At 39.6% G+C, this 18,994-nt stretch overlaps 1 protein-coding gene across 21 annotated transcripts in view; it reads left to right on the top strand.

Annotated features, from left to right (window-relative positions):
- The window catches only part of ARPP21 (cAMP regulated phosphoprotein 21), a gene marked incomplete at its 5' end in the record, with an annotated part of 116,003 nt that overhangs the window by 25,729 nt on the left and 71,280 nt on the right, over positions 1–18,994 (top strand). For 6 of the 21 annotated variants that reach the window (XM_080714979.1, XM_080714990.1, XM_080714996.1 and 3 more), the window contains 4 exons: positions 1,335–1,436; positions 8,470–8,507; positions 10,426–10,485; positions 14,589–14,818. In XM_080714979.1, coding sequence (XP_080571105.1) covers positions 1,335–1,436; positions 8,470–8,507; positions 10,426–10,485; positions 14,589–14,818 — 430 coding nt within the window. The remainder of the gene's footprint in view (positions 1–1,334; positions 1,437–8,469; positions 8,508–10,425; positions 10,486–14,588; positions 14,819–18,994) is intronic. The other 15 variants (XM_080714983.1, XM_080714988.1, XM_080714984.1 and 12 more) reach the window with 8 other exon arrangements.

The raw sequence follows: 18,994 nt of genomic DNA on the forward strand, positions 1-18,994 counted from the left end.
TTTTGATTTTTGTTTTTGTTTTTGTTCTTTTGCATGAAATGAAGCAAAACTTTACCCTTCTGTATTTTGCTTGTGACCAAACACTATGTTGTTTTAGAGCGTCACTAGTCATGGTATCCGGGCAAGGGTCTCAGAGACTTTTCTAAATCTTATCTATATATGGGGGAGCGGGGAGAGTATGGGATCCGGGACAATAAGGGAGAAAACTAAGAAAAAAAAACAGACTTGAAATGATAATAAGAACAGGAAAAAGTCATGTAAATGCCGTGACAGTTCTACTCTTTGTCTCTGACAATCAAAATAGATGTGTTTTTTTTTTCTTTGAAAATGACTTTACTTTAAAATTATTAAAGGTAAGACAATCGGCATCTCACTCAAGTTCTCACGTTAATGATGCGCAGTGAGTCACCTTAAGCCGCTCTGTGCATTCCTGATGCACTCTCTCTAAACCTGTTCATCATTTGTTTCTCGTTTCCTCCCACGGCCACCGAGCTCCAACCTGGCTGGTGTTGCCTCTGGAACATGTGCCTGTGTTGTGTACTTAGTGGATGTCTGTAGGATGGACGGATGGATGGATGGATGGATGGATGTGGCCAGTGCAGGGCATTGTATGTCAGGGATGGTTAAAATTAGACGGGAGGGTAGTGGAGGTTGCAGGAGTGGTCCAGAGGATAGAGTCCTCATGCTGGGTTCTTTGAATTGTTGCTTTAGTTTTCTGGGTACTGGCCCTTATCAACCAAAAGGTTTTCTAGATTCAGTGGATAAACCTGGGATGTGTCTTCTTAGGCCACAGGCAAGTCACAGCCTTAGTGTAGGTCAAATCACAAGTTAGGAGATGGAGAAACCGTACCCACCTCCTTCTTTAGGTCTTTGACTTTGTATACTTGCTCCTCCAGTCCCCAAGTCTTCCAAGCCCTTTCTTCCCTCAACCACGTTGAATGGGCCACTTCCTCTTTTCCACCAGCGTGTATTGCCTTCAGCCTCCTTCTGCGGAGTCAAAACCCACAGGTGTGCAAGGGAGACAGAGTCCATCGCTAGTGGGCCACCTCATCTCTGAACCAGCCAGATATTTGAGGCACATCCAAGGCATGTTCATTTGGAAACACCTGTGCTACTTACATCCAGCAAAACAGAAAATATATCCATGCCTTCGTCCCATGTGCACAGGGCACATGTACCCCAACACAGGCCCCCCTTAGGAACCATAGGGAGTGGGACTCGCCGTACTCCACTTGTCTAAACGAACATTTATTCTTCTTAGTGGACAGTTGCTTAACTACAGATTTCTAACCACTCGACTTGGATAACCCTCCTGATTTCTTTTCTCTGTTTAGCAAAACAGAATGCATCCATTTAGAGATGACAGACGAAGTAAATCAATGGAAGAGAGAGAAGAGGAATATCAGAGAGTGAGGGAGAGAATATTTGCACACGATGTGAGTAGTTGTTTCAATTGCCTCTTTAGCGATGTTCTCCAGTCCGTAGGACGGCAGCCTCACTCCTCAAAACGGAGTTGGCAGGGAGGAAGAAACCCGAGCCAGGAAAAAAATTGAAGTGTAGCAGACCAGAGATGTTTTTGGAAGAGAACCTGGTTCTGGGAAGTGATGGAAAACTGGCCAAGGGTCTGGGGATGTTCCTAGGGTATGAACAGTAGGGTAAAGAGGTAGAATTTCGGTCCATAAAATAGAACTTTGTTGCAAAGGGAAGGTCTCAGATTTGCGGAAATGCATGCGCATCCATATTAGACGGCATATCCTGTTGGTGTCTTTTTTTTTTTAATAGCAACAGTGTACAGAGGAAGGAATTACAAAGGAGAGTCGGCTGATCACATGCACATACACATATGTAAATACAGAAAGCATTTTCTGCGTTTTTAGCAAATATGGACACTTCATTTTATTAGTTTGATAATAACACTCATCTACTCATTTTCCCCCTTGATTTCAGATTAAATAATGGTTGTTAATAATCACAAAACAATTTCTTTTTATTTAAATCCCGACAAAGGAAATATGGTTGAGATTATTTTTTAAATTACCGAACCACTATGCTCAAGATAAGATACAGTTAAACAAATGCTAATAAGAAGTGAAAAAAGACTGGGTTTAGGTGCAAGGAATTCAAAAGGGCAGTAGCCACCTTAGCTTCCCACCCTCTGGAATTATTTGGTGCCTCCTCAAATGCTGCGGGTTCTTCCCCCTGCAGAAGAGAACCTGTGAGCTCCTTCTTGACACTGTGGCCAAAAGTTTCCTGCTTTGCCAGGTCAACTTGCCGGAGTTTGCCCCTGTCCCTGGAGGCCACCGGTCCCCAGCCTGGAGACCCGGACTTCAGTGCTCAGGTTGGAGAGGGGCTGCAGTCCCTAGTAGCCTCAGGCCTGGCCACCACCAGTGACCTTCCATCAGATACTGGTTTGGCTTCTTTAACCCACGACTGCTGAAGAGATTCCGCCTTTTCCAACTACATTTTTTTTTTTCAATTCAAACCACCCCCTCAGACCTTTCTGGAACACACTAAAATTGAAATGTGATGATTGAATAATCTATCCCAGAGCTTTGAAATTAGAAGACTGTGAGCGAGGCAAATGGAGGTCACCATAGCTGGAGGTCTGGAGAAGATTCTGCAGATGGATGGGCTACTTAGACTTACTAAGGTCATGACTTTGGATGGTGCAAAGCACACAGCCCCACACATTGTGAGCCTCTAGTTGTGTTTGCTGGATATGAAGGGCAAGGATGCCTGTAGTGGGCTGGACAGTAGCGTGATCTTTCCTCAAGACCTTCACGGAGTTCTCCTGAGAGCTAGTTCATTTTTTCAAATTCTATTCTCTTGTGCCCGTGGTGTTCTCACTCTGTCTCTCTCATGCATGCACACACACGTACACACATAACATCTTTTTCTCACGCTTTGGTAATGGCCAGTCAGGCCATTTGTGGAGGAGATATGTTGAAACGCACATCCTAGTAGAAGAAAGAATGCATAGGCCACATGATTTTTTTTTAAGTTGTGCTATATGGCTGGATACTAGAAAGCAGGTGACAGAAAGCATGTACTTCCTGTACATGGGGTATGTACATCCCTATGACCCTGTTAAAGACGTTAGCAGCTAAAGACTCGGGTCCCTAGGAGGTTAAAGAGTTGAGGAAAGCATAGCTATTTGAAACCTTTATGGCCATATACTCTATTAATTCTGTGTGTGTGTGTGTGTGTGTTGCTGGGAATTGAACCTAGGGCTTTGTACATACTAGGTAAGCACTCTACTCCTGAGCTACATCTTAGATCTATTAACATTTTTTAAATAGTAAAATCAGATTTGACCATGAGACAGAGTAAAGGCCTAGCTACCACCCAAGACTTACCCTTCTGTCACATCCTTTGGCAGCCTTCTTTAACGTGGTGCCGCTTCCACTGCTGCAGGAACGGCGTTGAGAGCACCTCTGGTAAACTCTCTGGTAGCCAGTATTTCTTGCTTTACTAATACAAATGGGTACCATCTTGCTTTTGCCGGTACTTTTAACCTGATATTGTAGAAAAGGTTTTTAAAATGGTATCACATATTCAAAACATAGTCATAGAAGAGTTTCCAGAATTAAACAGCTGCCCTAATACTATTTATAAGATGTCTTGTCCATGAGTGTGTGTGTGTGTGTGTGTGTGTGTGTGTGTGTGTCCAAAGAAAAGTTCCCTACTTTTTGTCAAATTCCTATGAATTTTTATAATTCTTAAAAGTTTATAGGGACAAAAAAAAAAAGGAGGCCAAATTGGTTTCTCCCCAGCCCCATAGTTCTTCTAGAGACACAGGGTCATGCCACTAGTATTCTCTCTCTGTCATTATCTATTTATTGCTGTATGACAAATTTGTTACAGTGAAATATGTTTGGTGTGTGAGGGGAGAAATAACTCCCCCAACACAACCACACAAACAGAAAATCCGCAGGTTCTTGTCCTGAGCTAAGGATAGGTGTGCATAGCTCGGACCCTTGCTGCAGATTTAATGAAGTTTATTAAAAAGATAGAAATACAGAAGACAGTGAAAGCCCCAGGCCTTGCAAATGGCATAGGGTGGGGGCGACTCCAGTGAATACACCAGAAGACCCCTGCATGCTGAGTGTTCTTATCCTGACCAAGTCTGTGGCAGGTCATTTGATATGTAGATATGCTGCCATATCTGTAGCCCGGTTTTCTGCTGTCTCCATCCAGCTGGATCCGCCCCTAGGAAGCAGGGGGGACAGCCCTGTCTCTGGGCACAGACCTCCACACCTTTTGTTACCCTCCCTAGATGTGTTAAGTTGCTTCTCCAGGACCTGGGATTTCCTCCCATCCTTGAGGCAGTTTGTCTCTCTTTAGAAATGTAAAGAGGCCCTTTTTCCCTGGCTCTGGGCTTTCTTTACTTCTCTTTAGAACTGTAAAAAGGCTCTTCTTCCTGACATTCCAGCTTTCTTTAGTATAAAGGATAGATTTTCAAAATTGGAAATCTTTTCCAATACTGGTACATTAATACATTTTGAAACCTCTTCCCAATACTGGTACAAAATTATTTCAAAATGAAGAGCTTTCAACAACCTGAGTCCTTATCCCCTCTCAGCAGCTGTGGGTCTGCAATCTGGGGGTGGCCTAGCAGGATGACTCTATCTCAAGGTCTCTTACCAGAAGCAGAAGTGTGGCTGTCAGCTGGGGCCCAAGTTGCCTGCAGGCTTGACCAGTGGCCTGTGTCCACGCCCCTCAGAGGATCCTGGGCCTCTGTCTTCCATTGGGGAAGGAATGGAGATCTCAGACCCTTATAGGTGGGCTTCTTAGGCAGTTTTGTGTCTTCATGACATGGCTACTACCTTCCCAAGAGCAAGGTGATTCAGGAGAGAAGGGGAGAGAGCTCAAGCTGGTGGCCACAGTCTTTAATAACCTAATCTTGGAAATAATGAAGCTTCCTTTCTACAGTAGCCCATTAGACACACGGAGCCATCTTGGATCAACGTGGAGAGTCCCATGGGAAGCTGTGACTATTAAGGGGCAGGGATTTCTGGGGGTGACTGTGTATGAACAGGATGTTCCTAGATCCTCTCTGAACACACATTCTCAAGGCACAGCATAGCAATGCGCAGGCTCTTGACTACATATGATGACAAATCTCTCTAGCTACTGACATCAAGAGAATCATTTTAGAGCATTTTTATTCTTGCACTTCCAGTTTCCCCAGGAATTACTAACACTGTCCCAAATCACTGAGGTACAAGTGGCCTTTCATAAGATAATAATTAAAGTGTTAATAAATCACGCAACAAATGCAAAGGATCCAGCATAAGGAAGCTTCAGTGTAAAGTCTTACGTGTGTGTGTGTGGGGGGGTGTGTGTGTGTGTGTGTGTGTAACGCTAGACTTTACTAATGATATAAAAACCAAGGCAACAAGATCAGTTTTCCTTAGCAATTATCATTTAAGCAGTGGAGTTATGTGGAGAAAGGATGTGGATATTTGTTGCTGCTTGAAATCAGACATTGGGAATACGTTCCAAAATTTAAACTTTAGCAAGAGTCAAATTTGTTTTAAAATTAGAAAAGTGCTTGAGTGTTTTCCAAATGTATCTTCGTACCTAAGGTGTATGGATGAGTGTGTGAAGATGTGGGCACTGGTATGCAGGCACACAATCACAATCTACAGGTTGTTTTGGTGGCTTTTCTAGGGAAAAAAAATGTCAAATCTAGTTTGAAAATGTTAGTATCTTGAAATAAAACAAATGTATTTATTACCTGAAATCTAAATAGTTGTAAAACAGACTACAGAAGAACGTGGTTCTCAGATAACAAATTAATATGTTTTTATAGTCAGCAATATTTGAGATATAACATTTCTTTTTCTCTGGTAAGTGTGTCAGCCTCTTTGATGGTTAATTCTCTATCTGAAGTTGTTAGTTTGGGGAAGGTTTGGTTGATAAAGCAACACAGTTGATAAAGATATGTTTTGCGTGGAGGATAATTTGCAAAGAATAATTGTGTAAATGGCTTCAGGCAGGAGCTGGACCATGGTCCCACCAACACATGCTAAGGTCCCTCTTCAGGAAAGAGGGATGAAAATTCATGCAGTCCCAGAGTTGGGGGTGGGATGTGGGAGAGAACTCTGTTGCCCATTAGGCAAAATCATTTTATAAAAAAAGAAACCTTTTTATATCTAAGAATGCATATAAGTGACAGCTTGGAGTGTTGCACTTAATTACCATGACAATTTTAACTTTTTCTGCTATTAAATATGCAAGTTATTAATATTACCTTTTGTCTTAAAAATTTATTTCCATCAGCTACTGAATCACAGCTCATAGCTGCCTGTGTCATATGTATGTAAATGTGGTGAAGGTGTGATGAGATTATTTTTTTTTTTAGGACCTCTCCACCCAAATTAGAAAAATACTCTTGAGATGTGTTTTGGGAGAAAGATATCTTTTACTTTCTGGTGTTCTTTTCTAATGCAAAGAGTTTGAATTGCTCAATTTCCCCTAAAATCTGAAGAGGTCAGTAGGTCTTTGATCAATGCCTTCAAAGAAGTAGTTTCTCAATAATTCCATTATCCAGCCAGAACATTATAAACTTAATGGATCTCTCTACTTGCAAAAGATGAGAAGTAGAAAAGTACTGGCCTCACGATGTATATCTGAAACAACTCTACTTCCTTTCATGTATCACAACTTGACTGAAGTTGGTAGTAAAACCAAATGGAAGAAAGTGAAGAAGACAGAATATTTAGTTTTCTGTAGAGATCTTTGTAGGAATAACGTTGCTGCACATCGTTTGTATGTTTCCCCTTCTCTATATAAATGGCATATTTGAAAAAGCTAGGCAAGCATGGTGGTACATGCTTGTAATCACAATACTTGGGAGGCTGAGACAGGAAGATCTCATGTTCTTGGCCATCCTAGGCAACTTGGTGGCCCTCAGCAACTTAGTGAGACTCTGTTTCAAAATAAAAAATAAAGCCGGGCGTGGTGGCGCACACTTGTAATCCCCGCGCTTGGGAGGCAGAGACAGGAGGATCGCACTGGTTTGAAGCCAGTCCCGCTGGTTTCCAAAAATAAAAAAGTATAAAATAGGTCTGGGAGTGTAGCCCGGAGGTAGAAGGGCTTCCAGGAACCCCAGTACCACCAAAACAAATAAATAAATTAATTAATTAAAAATAAAAAATGGCTGGAGTTAAATCCAGAGGTAGAATCTACAGGGCTCAATCCCCCACAAAGAAAGGAAGAAAGAGAAAGAATGAATGAAAAAAAGGAAGGAAGGAAGGAATAAATGATTCCAGAGATATTGTCACTGAAATGCTCACACCACTGAGGAAGACACCAGGTCTAAATCTTGCCCTTTTGCTGAGTGGAAGAAAATTATTTCTGTAGAAAAATAAAAAGAGAAACCAATATCCTGCTTGGCTTTCTGAACAGTGTTTACATTGACATCATTATTTAGTTCAAGAATTATTGAACAGTCATGAATATTTATTTATTTCTATTTTATCTCAAAAATGGTCCCGTGAAGTCTCTATTTATCCTTTTAACAGGTCAGGTACCATTTAGAAAATTACGGATATGCAATATGACGTGCATATATTTACATTTAGAAATTTAATGCTTTGGAAATGATTTTTGTGTTAACTTCCAAAACACAATCACCTATCGACTACCACAGACTCATATCTCGTCTACACTCCCCTTTTTCTTTTTCTTAATGCTTAATTGGTTCCCTTCCCCCAGCATGTAACAAGAATGAGATTTTTAACTTCCTTACATTTCGTATTAAATACAAAATAGAAGTGAACAAAAGCAAACAAGGTAAAGCCATTAGTTTCCTTTTGGAAAACTAAGAAACAGAAGATAAAGCTTGAGAGGCTATTGTCCTAATCATCTTCATTTCATCAAAAGGTGTCCTCTGCCCTCCCCTCTTACGATTAAAATGTGATAGCCCTTCTTCAATGTCGAGAGACACAGAGTCCATCTCTTTCTGTCATGAGAGTTGATGGCTACAACAGGCAGGATTGTGGCTTCGCTCGTGCCCCATCCTTCGGTGCATCTGTCCAAGTGTGCATGCTCTGCCTTCATCTGAACCCGTTCCATTGGCTTTTTTAAGATTTTTTTTTTTCTCTCTGTGGCTGTACCTTCATGACTCCAGAGCAAACCATCGCTCCAACCCCAATGACTGCCATAAGTTTCTCCAGCAGTTGCACCCGTGTTTCTCTCCTGACATGATGCTGAACAGGGCTTACTCTGTATCCAACCTGGACATGTCCTGATGGAAATTCCTCTAAGCTGCATGAGAATTGTTTACTCTTCTGATTCTAACGGATTCTTTTTCCCTTTTTGAATTTCCATCTTTTGTACATATTTTTCTTTATCTTTTTTCCCCTAGGAGGGGAAAAGTAGTTTTAAAATCAGGCAAGAATTTGGGAACCCCCTCGGCTTATCCAGAACATCTGATACAATGCCTTTTTTCTTTCTTTTCAGTCAGTATGCTCCCAGGAAAGCCTTTTTGTGGAAAACAGGTAAAGTGAAATTTGCTTTTTCATGTCCTTAGAGGAACAGTCTGCCATGTGTGTCCTGTATATTACCATATACATATATATATATACATATATCTCATATATAAATGTGTGCTTGAATATATGTATAAGTAAATACATATATCTATGCGTACACACCTATTTTTTACACATATATGTCATTTAATATGTCTAAAAACTATTTAACTTGGGGAAAAAGTTCTCTCAATTACTTCTAAGCAGAGGCTCTCTTTAATATTTTGGTTATTTGGTCTCCTTTTCTGGTCCTTCCAAAGACAGAATTCCTATTACCTTCCTCAGGTATTCTAAAGAAAAACCGTTGAGACCATACAGTACTTTCTGTTTTTTTGGCTTATAAGTAGGCTGCTAAAAGTACTCATATATTTGGTATTGTTAGTTACTTCTTGCACTCCACAATTATGTAGAGTTATGCAGATAATAACTGGAATAATGTTAATTTTCTCATTCTTAACTATCTATTTATCTTAATAAAGGGCTAACTTGAAAATCTTATCTAAACTGGTCTGAATTTAGCAACGTACCTGGCTTAGGAGTCTGTGAAATGAGGTAGATGAAAAGTAGAGGATAAAATTTGAAGTATTTGGAGATCAGAGAAGCCATCTACCATATTTACCTTTCTAGAGTATCCAAATTGACATAGATATTTAAATGTTCAATTGATTCTGTTTCGAATATGCAGGATAAATTAAAGGATCCACATTAACTGTACTAATCACATTTAAGATGTGTCAACACAGACAACTGGATTTAGAAATGTGATACTTGTCCAAAAAGTGGTGGTTAATGTTACTTCAAATGTCAGCTTAACGGATGTCCCTATAAAATTAATTAAAATGGAATTTTATCTAATGCCATTTCTGAGAGATATTTCAGCTAGGTATTAGAGATGGCTGATATTTTTTTAAAATAAAATATCACTGGGCATGGTGGCCCATACTTGTAATCCCAGTATTTGGGAGGCTGAGACAGGAGGATCACAGATTTGAAGCCAACCTCAGCAACTTTAAAAAATTAATTAAAGGTCACCATTTATATTAACACTTGGAAATGTTCAAGTTAAATCCTCACGCGAGCAATCTCTTTCATAAGATAAAGAGAATTTGCAAAACAAGTTTGATTGAAGGATTTTAACACTGCACAGAGCATGCATATTTAGACAAGTACCTCCTGTTCACAGGGGATAGTAAAACTAAGAACCCATGAGCATTCGTATATCAGTGGTGATTCTAAAGCACTCCAAAGTCTATATCCATACCAAAAAATTAAGTAAGCATTTGCAGTTCAATTTATTGCAGACCTTATTCTCTCATCTTCTACCCATTTTTCCTACCTCACTCCCTAATTCTATTTATTTACACTTAAGTGTCCCACATACTCAAATTGGATTATATTCAACATTATAATAATTGATCCCAAATAAGCATTGCATATAAAAAGGAAAAAATAAATTGAATGACTTCCCTATTTTAAAAAAAAACATTTTTTGGATATGTGTCTCCAGAATGTTCATATTTTACTCTGCTCAAAAAATTAAAACTATAAGATTTCCTTAAGGCAAACAAACCCACAACTATTTGATTAAATCCGTGTCATGTGTATCAATTTATTTTATTCTCCTCTTTTTCCAATTTCTCCCTTTCAGTTTTTCTTTTCTCTCTCATTATCTAGTATCCGTGCCTTAATCCCCGGCTAGGAATCTCAATCCAGTCGTGATGTCCTTAACTTGCTATGACAACATTTAACGTCACACAAGTAAAACACAGCTATGGGGAATAAATTGATGAGAAAGGTGTGCTAGAGTAGAGTACAGCTCCGTTTAACAGAAGGCATTTAGTACCCTTAGGCTTTATATCATAAACATCGTGTGTTTCATTTCCAGTAGGCTCTTGGAAGACAGTAACATATGCAGTGAGACCTATAAGAAAAGGCAGCTCTTTCGGTTGGTATGGTTTCCTTTCTTCAACTGTGTTTTCAGATGATGTGGCAGAATTATGTTGAATATTATAAGTGTATTAGTGTAAAATATTTCTGTTCATTAAACAAAATATGTTCAGTTCTCTCTTTGTAGAGTTTGTTGCCCAACGAATGTGACCCATAAAGGATATATTTCTGTAGAGTTTGTTACCCAGCTAATGTGACCCATTATAGGGTATCTCTCTGTAAAGTTTGTTACCCAGCTAGTGCGAAACCCCATATTGGATAGGGTGAGATCCAGGACGAGAAAGCTTTCACTTCATAGCTGAGTCTTCAGGGTTCTTCTGCTGGTATTTCTGTGCTTCAAGGGCTAACTTTGGCAATATGCCAATTTAATATTCCCAAGTACACTTTAATGAACTATACTGAATTAAAATTTCTCTGACAGGTTGTAATTGTAAAAATATTCCCAATACTGGAACATAAATCAGTAACTATTTGGGCAGGTAATTTTCAGGTCACTACTTTCCATCATAATATTTCAAGCAGTATTTTTAATCTCATATTTTGTTTCTTAAATGAGGCTATGATGTTCCTTCCAATTATAATGAACTACTTAAGTCAAGATATGTGTGGGATAAGAATGAAAAAAAAGTTTTAAATTTCTATATTAGGTTGAAAGATGAAAGCAAAGGGACCATACCCATTTTCTTATCAGCCCATTAAATATCTATCTAACATCTATTACAGTACAAAAGAAACTCTGTGCTATATTCTTGGTATGTGATATATATTAAATATACTAATACATTTATGAGTATTGCAATTCATTTATTATAGGGAAGGCAAAACCAAGAACACTTGCAATTCAGAAAGAAAACACAAAAGAGTAGATAAATTGGGTGCTGAGAAATTAGAGTTTTGTAGAAAATCTGAATTTGGTATCTCATCATTAGTAAAATAAGAGTTATTTCTCCCTTCATACTTTTGAAGAAACAAGAAATAGGATTTTGCTTTTGGACTTTAGTTTTCTAAGTTGAAAGATACAGTTTAATACTTTCTTCATGTATCATTAGAGATTTTTTCCACAACTTGAATATTTAAGAAAATAACCTTGCATTTCTCTCTCTTAACTCCCCCCCAAAAGGAATAAAATTTACCATTACCTCTGTGGTCACAAGCTACAGTCTAATTGTCACAGGCTGATAGAGATGTCACATGGGTGTTTGCCCCTCAGAGGTCCATTAATTTTACATAACCCCAAAACTGCCTCTTTGCAAAGCTACCATGTACTCAGCTCAGCTGTCTAAAATATGGATTCCATCACCCATAGAAGTGACCGAGCACAGAAATTCAACTTAGCCACAAACTCACAGAAAGACAATTTACCAAAAAGCCGTATATGCAAAGGAAATTCAAGGTGTACATAATTTTAACTTAGACAAAAAATACAATGTTCAGAAATGAAGGGAAATAGATGTTATCTGTTTGTAATTAACACAGTATCAGAACTTAGAATATGTGTCTTACGACTATTGAATTTAATCACGACTATAGAATTTGATCATGGGATCAAATTCTAGTTACCTATGAAAGGGCTACCTCCAGTCACTGGTATCCCACTCTTGTTTTTCTGGAATCCAGTTAGAGGGGATCAGGACTGAACTTAAGAGGGGAAAAAAACATGTGTGCATGTTTTTCTATGAAGTCTATGGTTCCATACCCAAAACAGATATGGAATTCAGTTCTGGATCTCATCCTGACATTGTTGGGGTGAATAATCAATAGAGAATGTGAAAACAAGTTTCAATGTGTAAAAGCTAAAAACTAGAAAGTGGAATTAGATGTCATTTTGAATCTCATTAATGCTAACTCCCAAAGGCAAATTAAATTCCAAAAGTGAATTTAAATTCACTCTTTTTTAAGAAAAAATAATGCACAGATATTGGCTTTGAATGATCGTTTGAGCCAGGAGCTCCCCGCATCTTTACAAGTAGCTCTACCAGGTTGAACAAGTAGCTCTACCAGGTTGAACAGTGCAGGATGTTGTACCCAGGGATAGTGGTGGTCACCTTTTTTGCAAAGAAAGTCTCAGGCACATTTGTGGTTAGAACTCTGAGTTTCTTCCCTAGAGCTGCAGAGGTCCCAAGTGAAAGCACAATAGAAGCAGGATTAGTGGTGGGAACAAGGGATTGTCCCCACATGGAGAGTTTCCTTTCGACGCATCCTACATTCTGAGGTTGAGGTCCACCTCACATCTTCAAGACAGTTGCTTTTTTTTGTAATACATATTCCAAGTTATCTATAAATGAGGAAAGATCTCATAATTCCTGGGAGATTCCTAATTGCTTAATAATGACTTAGGTAGATATTATAGACGATGGGTCAGCATAACCAGGATAATACAGGACGAGAATGAAGTTGAATTTGGTCATTGAAAGAAAAGTAACCAGGAATGGGACACCAAGTCATTGAGAAGGCAGTTTCTCTACACTCTACCATCTATGCTATAGATTTCCTAAATTTTGAAGGAGTTTTAGGAACGAAAATCACCTGGCCGAGGGAACTGCCTACTGGTCTTTTATCAGGTAGTCTTTGTTTAAAAAGCCAGACATCCCTGAGGTGCTGAGTACAGAGGATGTAAGAAGACACTGATGAAGAAAGTTAGGACAGTCTTTTCATCCAGTCTTCTCCTGGAAGTTGGTTTTTTTCTTCTTCTTCTTTTTTTTTTTTTTTTGCAAATTTTCTGTTCTACTTCCCTGTCTTTGTTATGAGGATCCTGTCACAAATTCACAATTTCACTTTTATTATCAGTTTGATCTATTTACCTTAAGTTTTCCTAGCATAAATTTTAGTAAGTAAAGATGAAAATACCCTCAAATTTGTGCGCACCTTCTGTGCAATTTAGTTGGTGAGCATTTCAGTGTGATATACACACTTCTGGAATCTCAATAGCACATTTCGTTTAAAGGATTTTTAAACAAAGCTCCTTATCCCATTTGTGAGATTTGATTCAAGACTTGAATATGTCACACTGCGTATACTGATATGACATCAGGGGTTCTTTTTATTGCCCATGATTTATGTCCACTTCATTTATTTATAATCCATAAGTATCTTAGGGTATTATAATGAGGCATTATTTCCATCTGCAGAAAAAATCTTTGGAAATAGTAAAGAAGTTACTCCTTAAGCAGATTGGAACCCATGAAAATGCAAATCTCATCCAATTTCCTCATAAAACAGAGACCATTTTGCATGCTCCTTAAAGATTCTCTGGAGTCTTCAAAATTCACGTCTGGCTACTGGATCACTTCCAGTACCCTTTCTTTCTGCTTGAATTTTCAGCAAATATGTTCTTTCCCTGATAGAGGTTTTCAGTACTTCTATTGGTCCAGTTGGAAAGTTTCATGCAGTGTATGGCACCTACAGTTGACACTACTGTCTTTGTTAGCTTTTCTATGCCTTAAAGATTAAAGGGCTTTTTCCTCAGAACAGGCAGGTCCAACTCACAGGGCAAAAGTTCTTACCATGGGTTAGTAATTCCCATCATTTCTGTGCCTTCAAAGCCTTGGCGAATCCAAACAGACAGGATAACGCTAGACGAACGAATGAATACATAGCTTCCTTTGTCCTGTGTCCAGTTTTCCAGACCAATTATTTAATGCTGAAGAGAAAAAGGAGAATTCTTCTTTCATGTGAATTACTTTTAGAATCATTTAGAATGATGATTCCATCTGAACATTAATTAATGGTTGATTTGAACCAGGAGAACTTATCCCCTGCACTATCTGCAAGAGGAATTAACAATCGTGTTTTATGCCATGCTTTTTGAGTCATCCCTCCTTCCCTTGCAGAAGGATCACGTGACATTTCTAGGTTTGATTTTCCTGTTTGTAATGTGTGTTCCCATGTTATCTGTGATGCGTTATCTGTCTGTACATCATCAAGAACATTTGTAGCCCCGTTTGGGGCCGGGGTTGGATGGGGACTGGATTTTTTTAAGGGGTCGATGAAAGGGGGCTTATGTCAATGACTCTTCCAAGAGAAGCCCTGGCCTGTGCCCACGCACCTCGCTCCTGCTGGGTAACTCTGTTCCTTTGCATCTTTCTGGCGGTCTTGCTCCAGGGGCAACAGGGATGGCTCTGGGAGAACTTCTGGGAGTCGACAGAGCAGCTCTGAGAATGAACTCAGGTGGTCTGACCACCAGAGGGCCTGGAGCAGCACGGACTCTGACAGCTCCAACCGCAACCTGAAGCCCGCCATGACCAAGACCGCGAGTTTTGGGGGCATCACGGTGCTGACCCGGGGTGACAGCACATCCAGCACCAGGAGCGCCGGGAAGCTGTCCAAGACAGGTAGCTATCATGGAATGGGTCTAGGTCTTCTGGAACTTTCTGGATTCTACCCAACCCGTATGGTCACCATGCTCTCTGTTAACTCATCACAATATTACAGATTACATTACATTCTGGGAAATGGGAAATTAAAAAGTATAACTTAAAATAGGTCATTGCCTCTTGCTAGCTATGTATGTGCTTAAGTTAAATTATTAAACTCTCTCATCTTCAGTTTTCTTATCTAAAAAAATGTAGGTTATCAGAGACTATTACTAGAACCCACATCAAATCTTTTTAAATTTATGTTTACTTGATTTTCATTTACTTAAGTTTTTTCAGCAAAGATTAATTAGATCTATTATAAAAATTATTGCAATTATGCTTGACAACTACTTAACAAAAGTTAGCTATTGGTTTTAACTCAGTGCCATGATTTATTTCTTACAACCATCCTGTAAGGCAACTATAATATTAATATACTCAGTTATTTGAATTAGCATGCTGTTTCTATGACACAGGAAAAGTTACTTAACCTACAGTAACTGTTTTCTAGTGCCTGTATTACAAGGTTGGTAGGAATAAGAGCACCCATATACATAAGGCAACTTGTATAATGCTTAGTAAATCATAAAATCCCCGTAAACACAAATTGTTATTCGTTTTTATTATTGTCCTTTAATGTTTGCATTTCTGCTTTAAAAATAAAACAAGTGAGTCTCAGAGAGGGTTACAGTTTCCAGGTTACAAACATGTATCTTTTTTGGTTGCTATTGTTCTATGTGATTATTTTTCCCCTTTCAAGTGAATATACCTATTTTTATGTGCGTGTGGAACTGGAGATTGAATCTAGGACCTCACATATGCTAGACAAGTGCTTTACCACTGAGCGACACCCCAGCTTTTAAATTTCTTTATTTTAAGACAGAATCTCTCCAAGTTGCCCAGGCTAGCCTCTAACTTGTGATTCTCCTGCCTCAGCCTTCCTGGTGGCTGGATTACCAGCCTCAGCAATCGTGATATTTTGAGTTGAGTCCTTCAAGTCAGCATACTCAGTCTTTAGGAACTGAGTAATAATAAGAGATCTAGAAGAACCATTGACTTGGAACACTATCATGGAAGCATGACAATTTGCTTTTCCTCAGAAAAGCAGATTCTCTGGCTCTCACTAGGGTAAGAAATTGAGAGGATACTTTAATGACATGCCCTGGGTATCAGGATACACTGGTGGATCATTCATGAGCCTGGGGTGGCAGTTCAGTGGTGGCCACGGCAGAGATGGTATGGTAAATGGAGGGCCCACTTAGTTTAGAGATGGGCTGCCCTGGACTCCTGCACCTATGTCCAGGGCAGGTGGGGAAGAGATTCTGCAAAATCTGGGTTCATTATGCTGATGATTTAACGTAATTACATTGTTGACAAATTCCTCCTAAGAAATTATCCTATGTTTTCCTACATAGGAAGGAAATTAATAGAATTTAGTCACAACCACTACAGTATACTTCTAGCAGTGCTCCTTGGAGATTGAGGTGGGCTCATGCTCTCTTCCTGTGAATTTTATTCACCAATTGTTGAGTTCTTGACTTTTTTTAAACTCTAATTAATTGCTCTCATATCCCACTACTACAGCAGCTGAAGTCAAGAAAATCCACTGTGGTACACTTGAGCTCTAGTAAACTAAGAAAGGTTAAATAGTTTTAAATCTTAAAATGTAGAAATCAAGTGCCTTAAATGGTGCGCTTAAAAATTCCAACACACCAGAAGAGCTCTTAAGATTTTTAAATTAATCATCATTTCCATGCACCAAGCCCCAATCACTTCCAAAGCAAAGCTCTTTGGAAACATTTAAAACACTTCAAGAATGCTAAAATGCCATGTTCTTTGAAGAATGATTAGAGATTGTAAGTGCTCCAGACATTTTTTTTTTTCCTTTTCAATTTAGGTACCTCCATTTGAAAGCTCCTCCATTTGAGAGCTTGTCAAGGTATAGGTATGGGAAAGGGGGAAACTTAAAGGAGATCACGATAGGATGTCAAAACAAACTTACAATTTCCCAAGATGGTTTTATGAAGTAAAGCTGTCAGTTTTGCTGTCATGGAGTTTCAGAACATCACAGGTTCCGTTCTTTCTTTTCTTTTTTTTTTAACCTCATTGTTCACAGTTGAATGGCAAACTTTTTTTTTTAAACCTTTCAGAAACCGAGTCTGCTGTGTGACATTTAAGTTACTCTTCCCCTCCTCTAATTACATAGGTTTGAGCTTTAAATAGATAACAATGAGTCTTTTTCCATGTCAGAACCACAGTTGTCTACATTTTAGTTCGAACCATGCTACTGAGGTCTGAAATGCAACTGAATTCTCTTGAGGCCCAGCCAGCCTACCAGTTGCCTGGCGCCCATGTTTGGAGGTAGATGTTGCCATTACAAAGTTATAATACTTAGCTAAAATGCCTGAAAAGAACAACTTAGAAGGGCAAAGGTTTACTTGACTCATGGTATCAGAGATTTGGTCCATGGTTAACCTGCTCCAAGGCACAAATATGGCAGCAGGGCATGGCAGAGAAACTATATTCAGCTCAAGGTGGCCAGAAGGAGAGAGAAAGAGAGAGAGAGAGAGAAAAAGAGAGACGCAGCCAAGAACAAATACAATCCTCCAGGCCATGCCCGCAGTGATACATCTCCTCCAGCCACAACCCACCTCTAAATCTTCTTTCATTAAGGACCTTGCTTTCCAACACATGAGCTTTTGGGGGAACATTTCAAGCCCAAGCCTTGTGAAGGGCTCTTTAATGATTCTTGCGCTTCTCCTTCCTTTGTATCTTGGTAATGACATTTTGGCCGAGAAATAAGACTACTCTTTATTTCTTCCCATATTGGCCAAACTATACAGTTTTATTATCACAACCCCTCAACCCCCCTGTCATTTTGCTTCAGGAACAGGTTTCTCAGCTTTAGCTCCATCATGATGAGCGGAAGGACTTGTTAAATTACAGATGGTGGACCCTGGCCCCAGAGTTCCTAAGTCAGCAGGTGTGGAATGGGGTCTGGGCATGTGGATTTCTAACATTGTTCCCAGGAAATAGCTAATGATGTTTTTTTCAGGCAACCATGCTTTGAAAGTGACCTTTCTGAAGATGTAACATGTCCTTTTTCTGGTGTCCCTTTAAATTATTTTCTTGATGGAAGAATGTCATTACCTTGATCACGTTCCTTATCTGCATCCTAGAATGTGTTTGCCTCTAACGCAGGACACCTTGACTTCCCACCACTTCCTCTTCTTCTTGTTTTTATTACTACACTACTGCATCCTGGTTGTTCTCTTTTCTGCTATAATTTTAACAGCTCTCAGAGACATCTAATCAAAAAGTAGGAGAGTTTTTGAGCTCTGGGAAGAGCAGCACACGTTTAGCAAATGTTAGAGAGCAGATTGGTCAACTTGATTGGGCCACGAATGTGTTAATGTGTTGGCTAATTCCTGCTTAACGAAGGCTACAAGGCTAGGTTCCCAGCCACTGCCCACTCTCCCACCTATGGGGGTCTATCTTTCTTGATGATTCCATCCCAAGGGATGTCCTAGGTCCTGATGAAAGACAATTCTGAGTTGTAAAGCTGGCAAGAGATTTCCACCTTAATGGATCAGAAGTGCTCAAAGAAAAGAGAAGTGGGAGGCTTTTAATCTGGTAGAAACTTGTCTCAAGTTAGGTCAAAGGAGGAGAACTTAAGGCCATCTTCTTCATCATTGTTCCCCATTCACTTTGGGTCTTATAAATTACAGAAGAGCATACAGAAGTAGATCTATGAGACTAGTTTCTTCCTGAAGAAGACACAGCAGGCAAGTGGCTGCTCAGAGCCAAGCTCCAGGACCCTCCTCCCTGGGAGTCCTCCCACTCCTCCAAGAGACTCTGCCACACTCCTACTATCTTCTGGTCCTCTTTTGGGTTTGTTTTATTTTCCTTTGCCTTGTGATCCCTTATCTTATCCATATTCCTTTGTCCTTCTGTTTTTCTCCTGATAGTTCACCTGGGCATCCCATCCAGCCACTGGTGAATTTTCCCCTTCTTCTCCCCAGCTCACGCTCCTGAGGGCACTAGCTCACACCTCAATTCAGGTTTGGGACTTGCTTCTGACTTGGCTCCAATTCTTCTAACTGCCCTAATCCTTGGCCAGGAGATGAGAAGAATCTTGCTTGTATGGCTTTA

Source organism: Muscardinus avellanarius, assembly GCF_963383645.1.
Source record: "Muscardinus avellanarius genome assembly, chromosome: 18".
In the NCBI taxonomy this organism is placed as follows: domain Eukaryota; kingdom Metazoa; phylum Chordata; class Mammalia; order Rodentia; family Gliridae; genus Muscardinus; species Muscardinus avellanarius.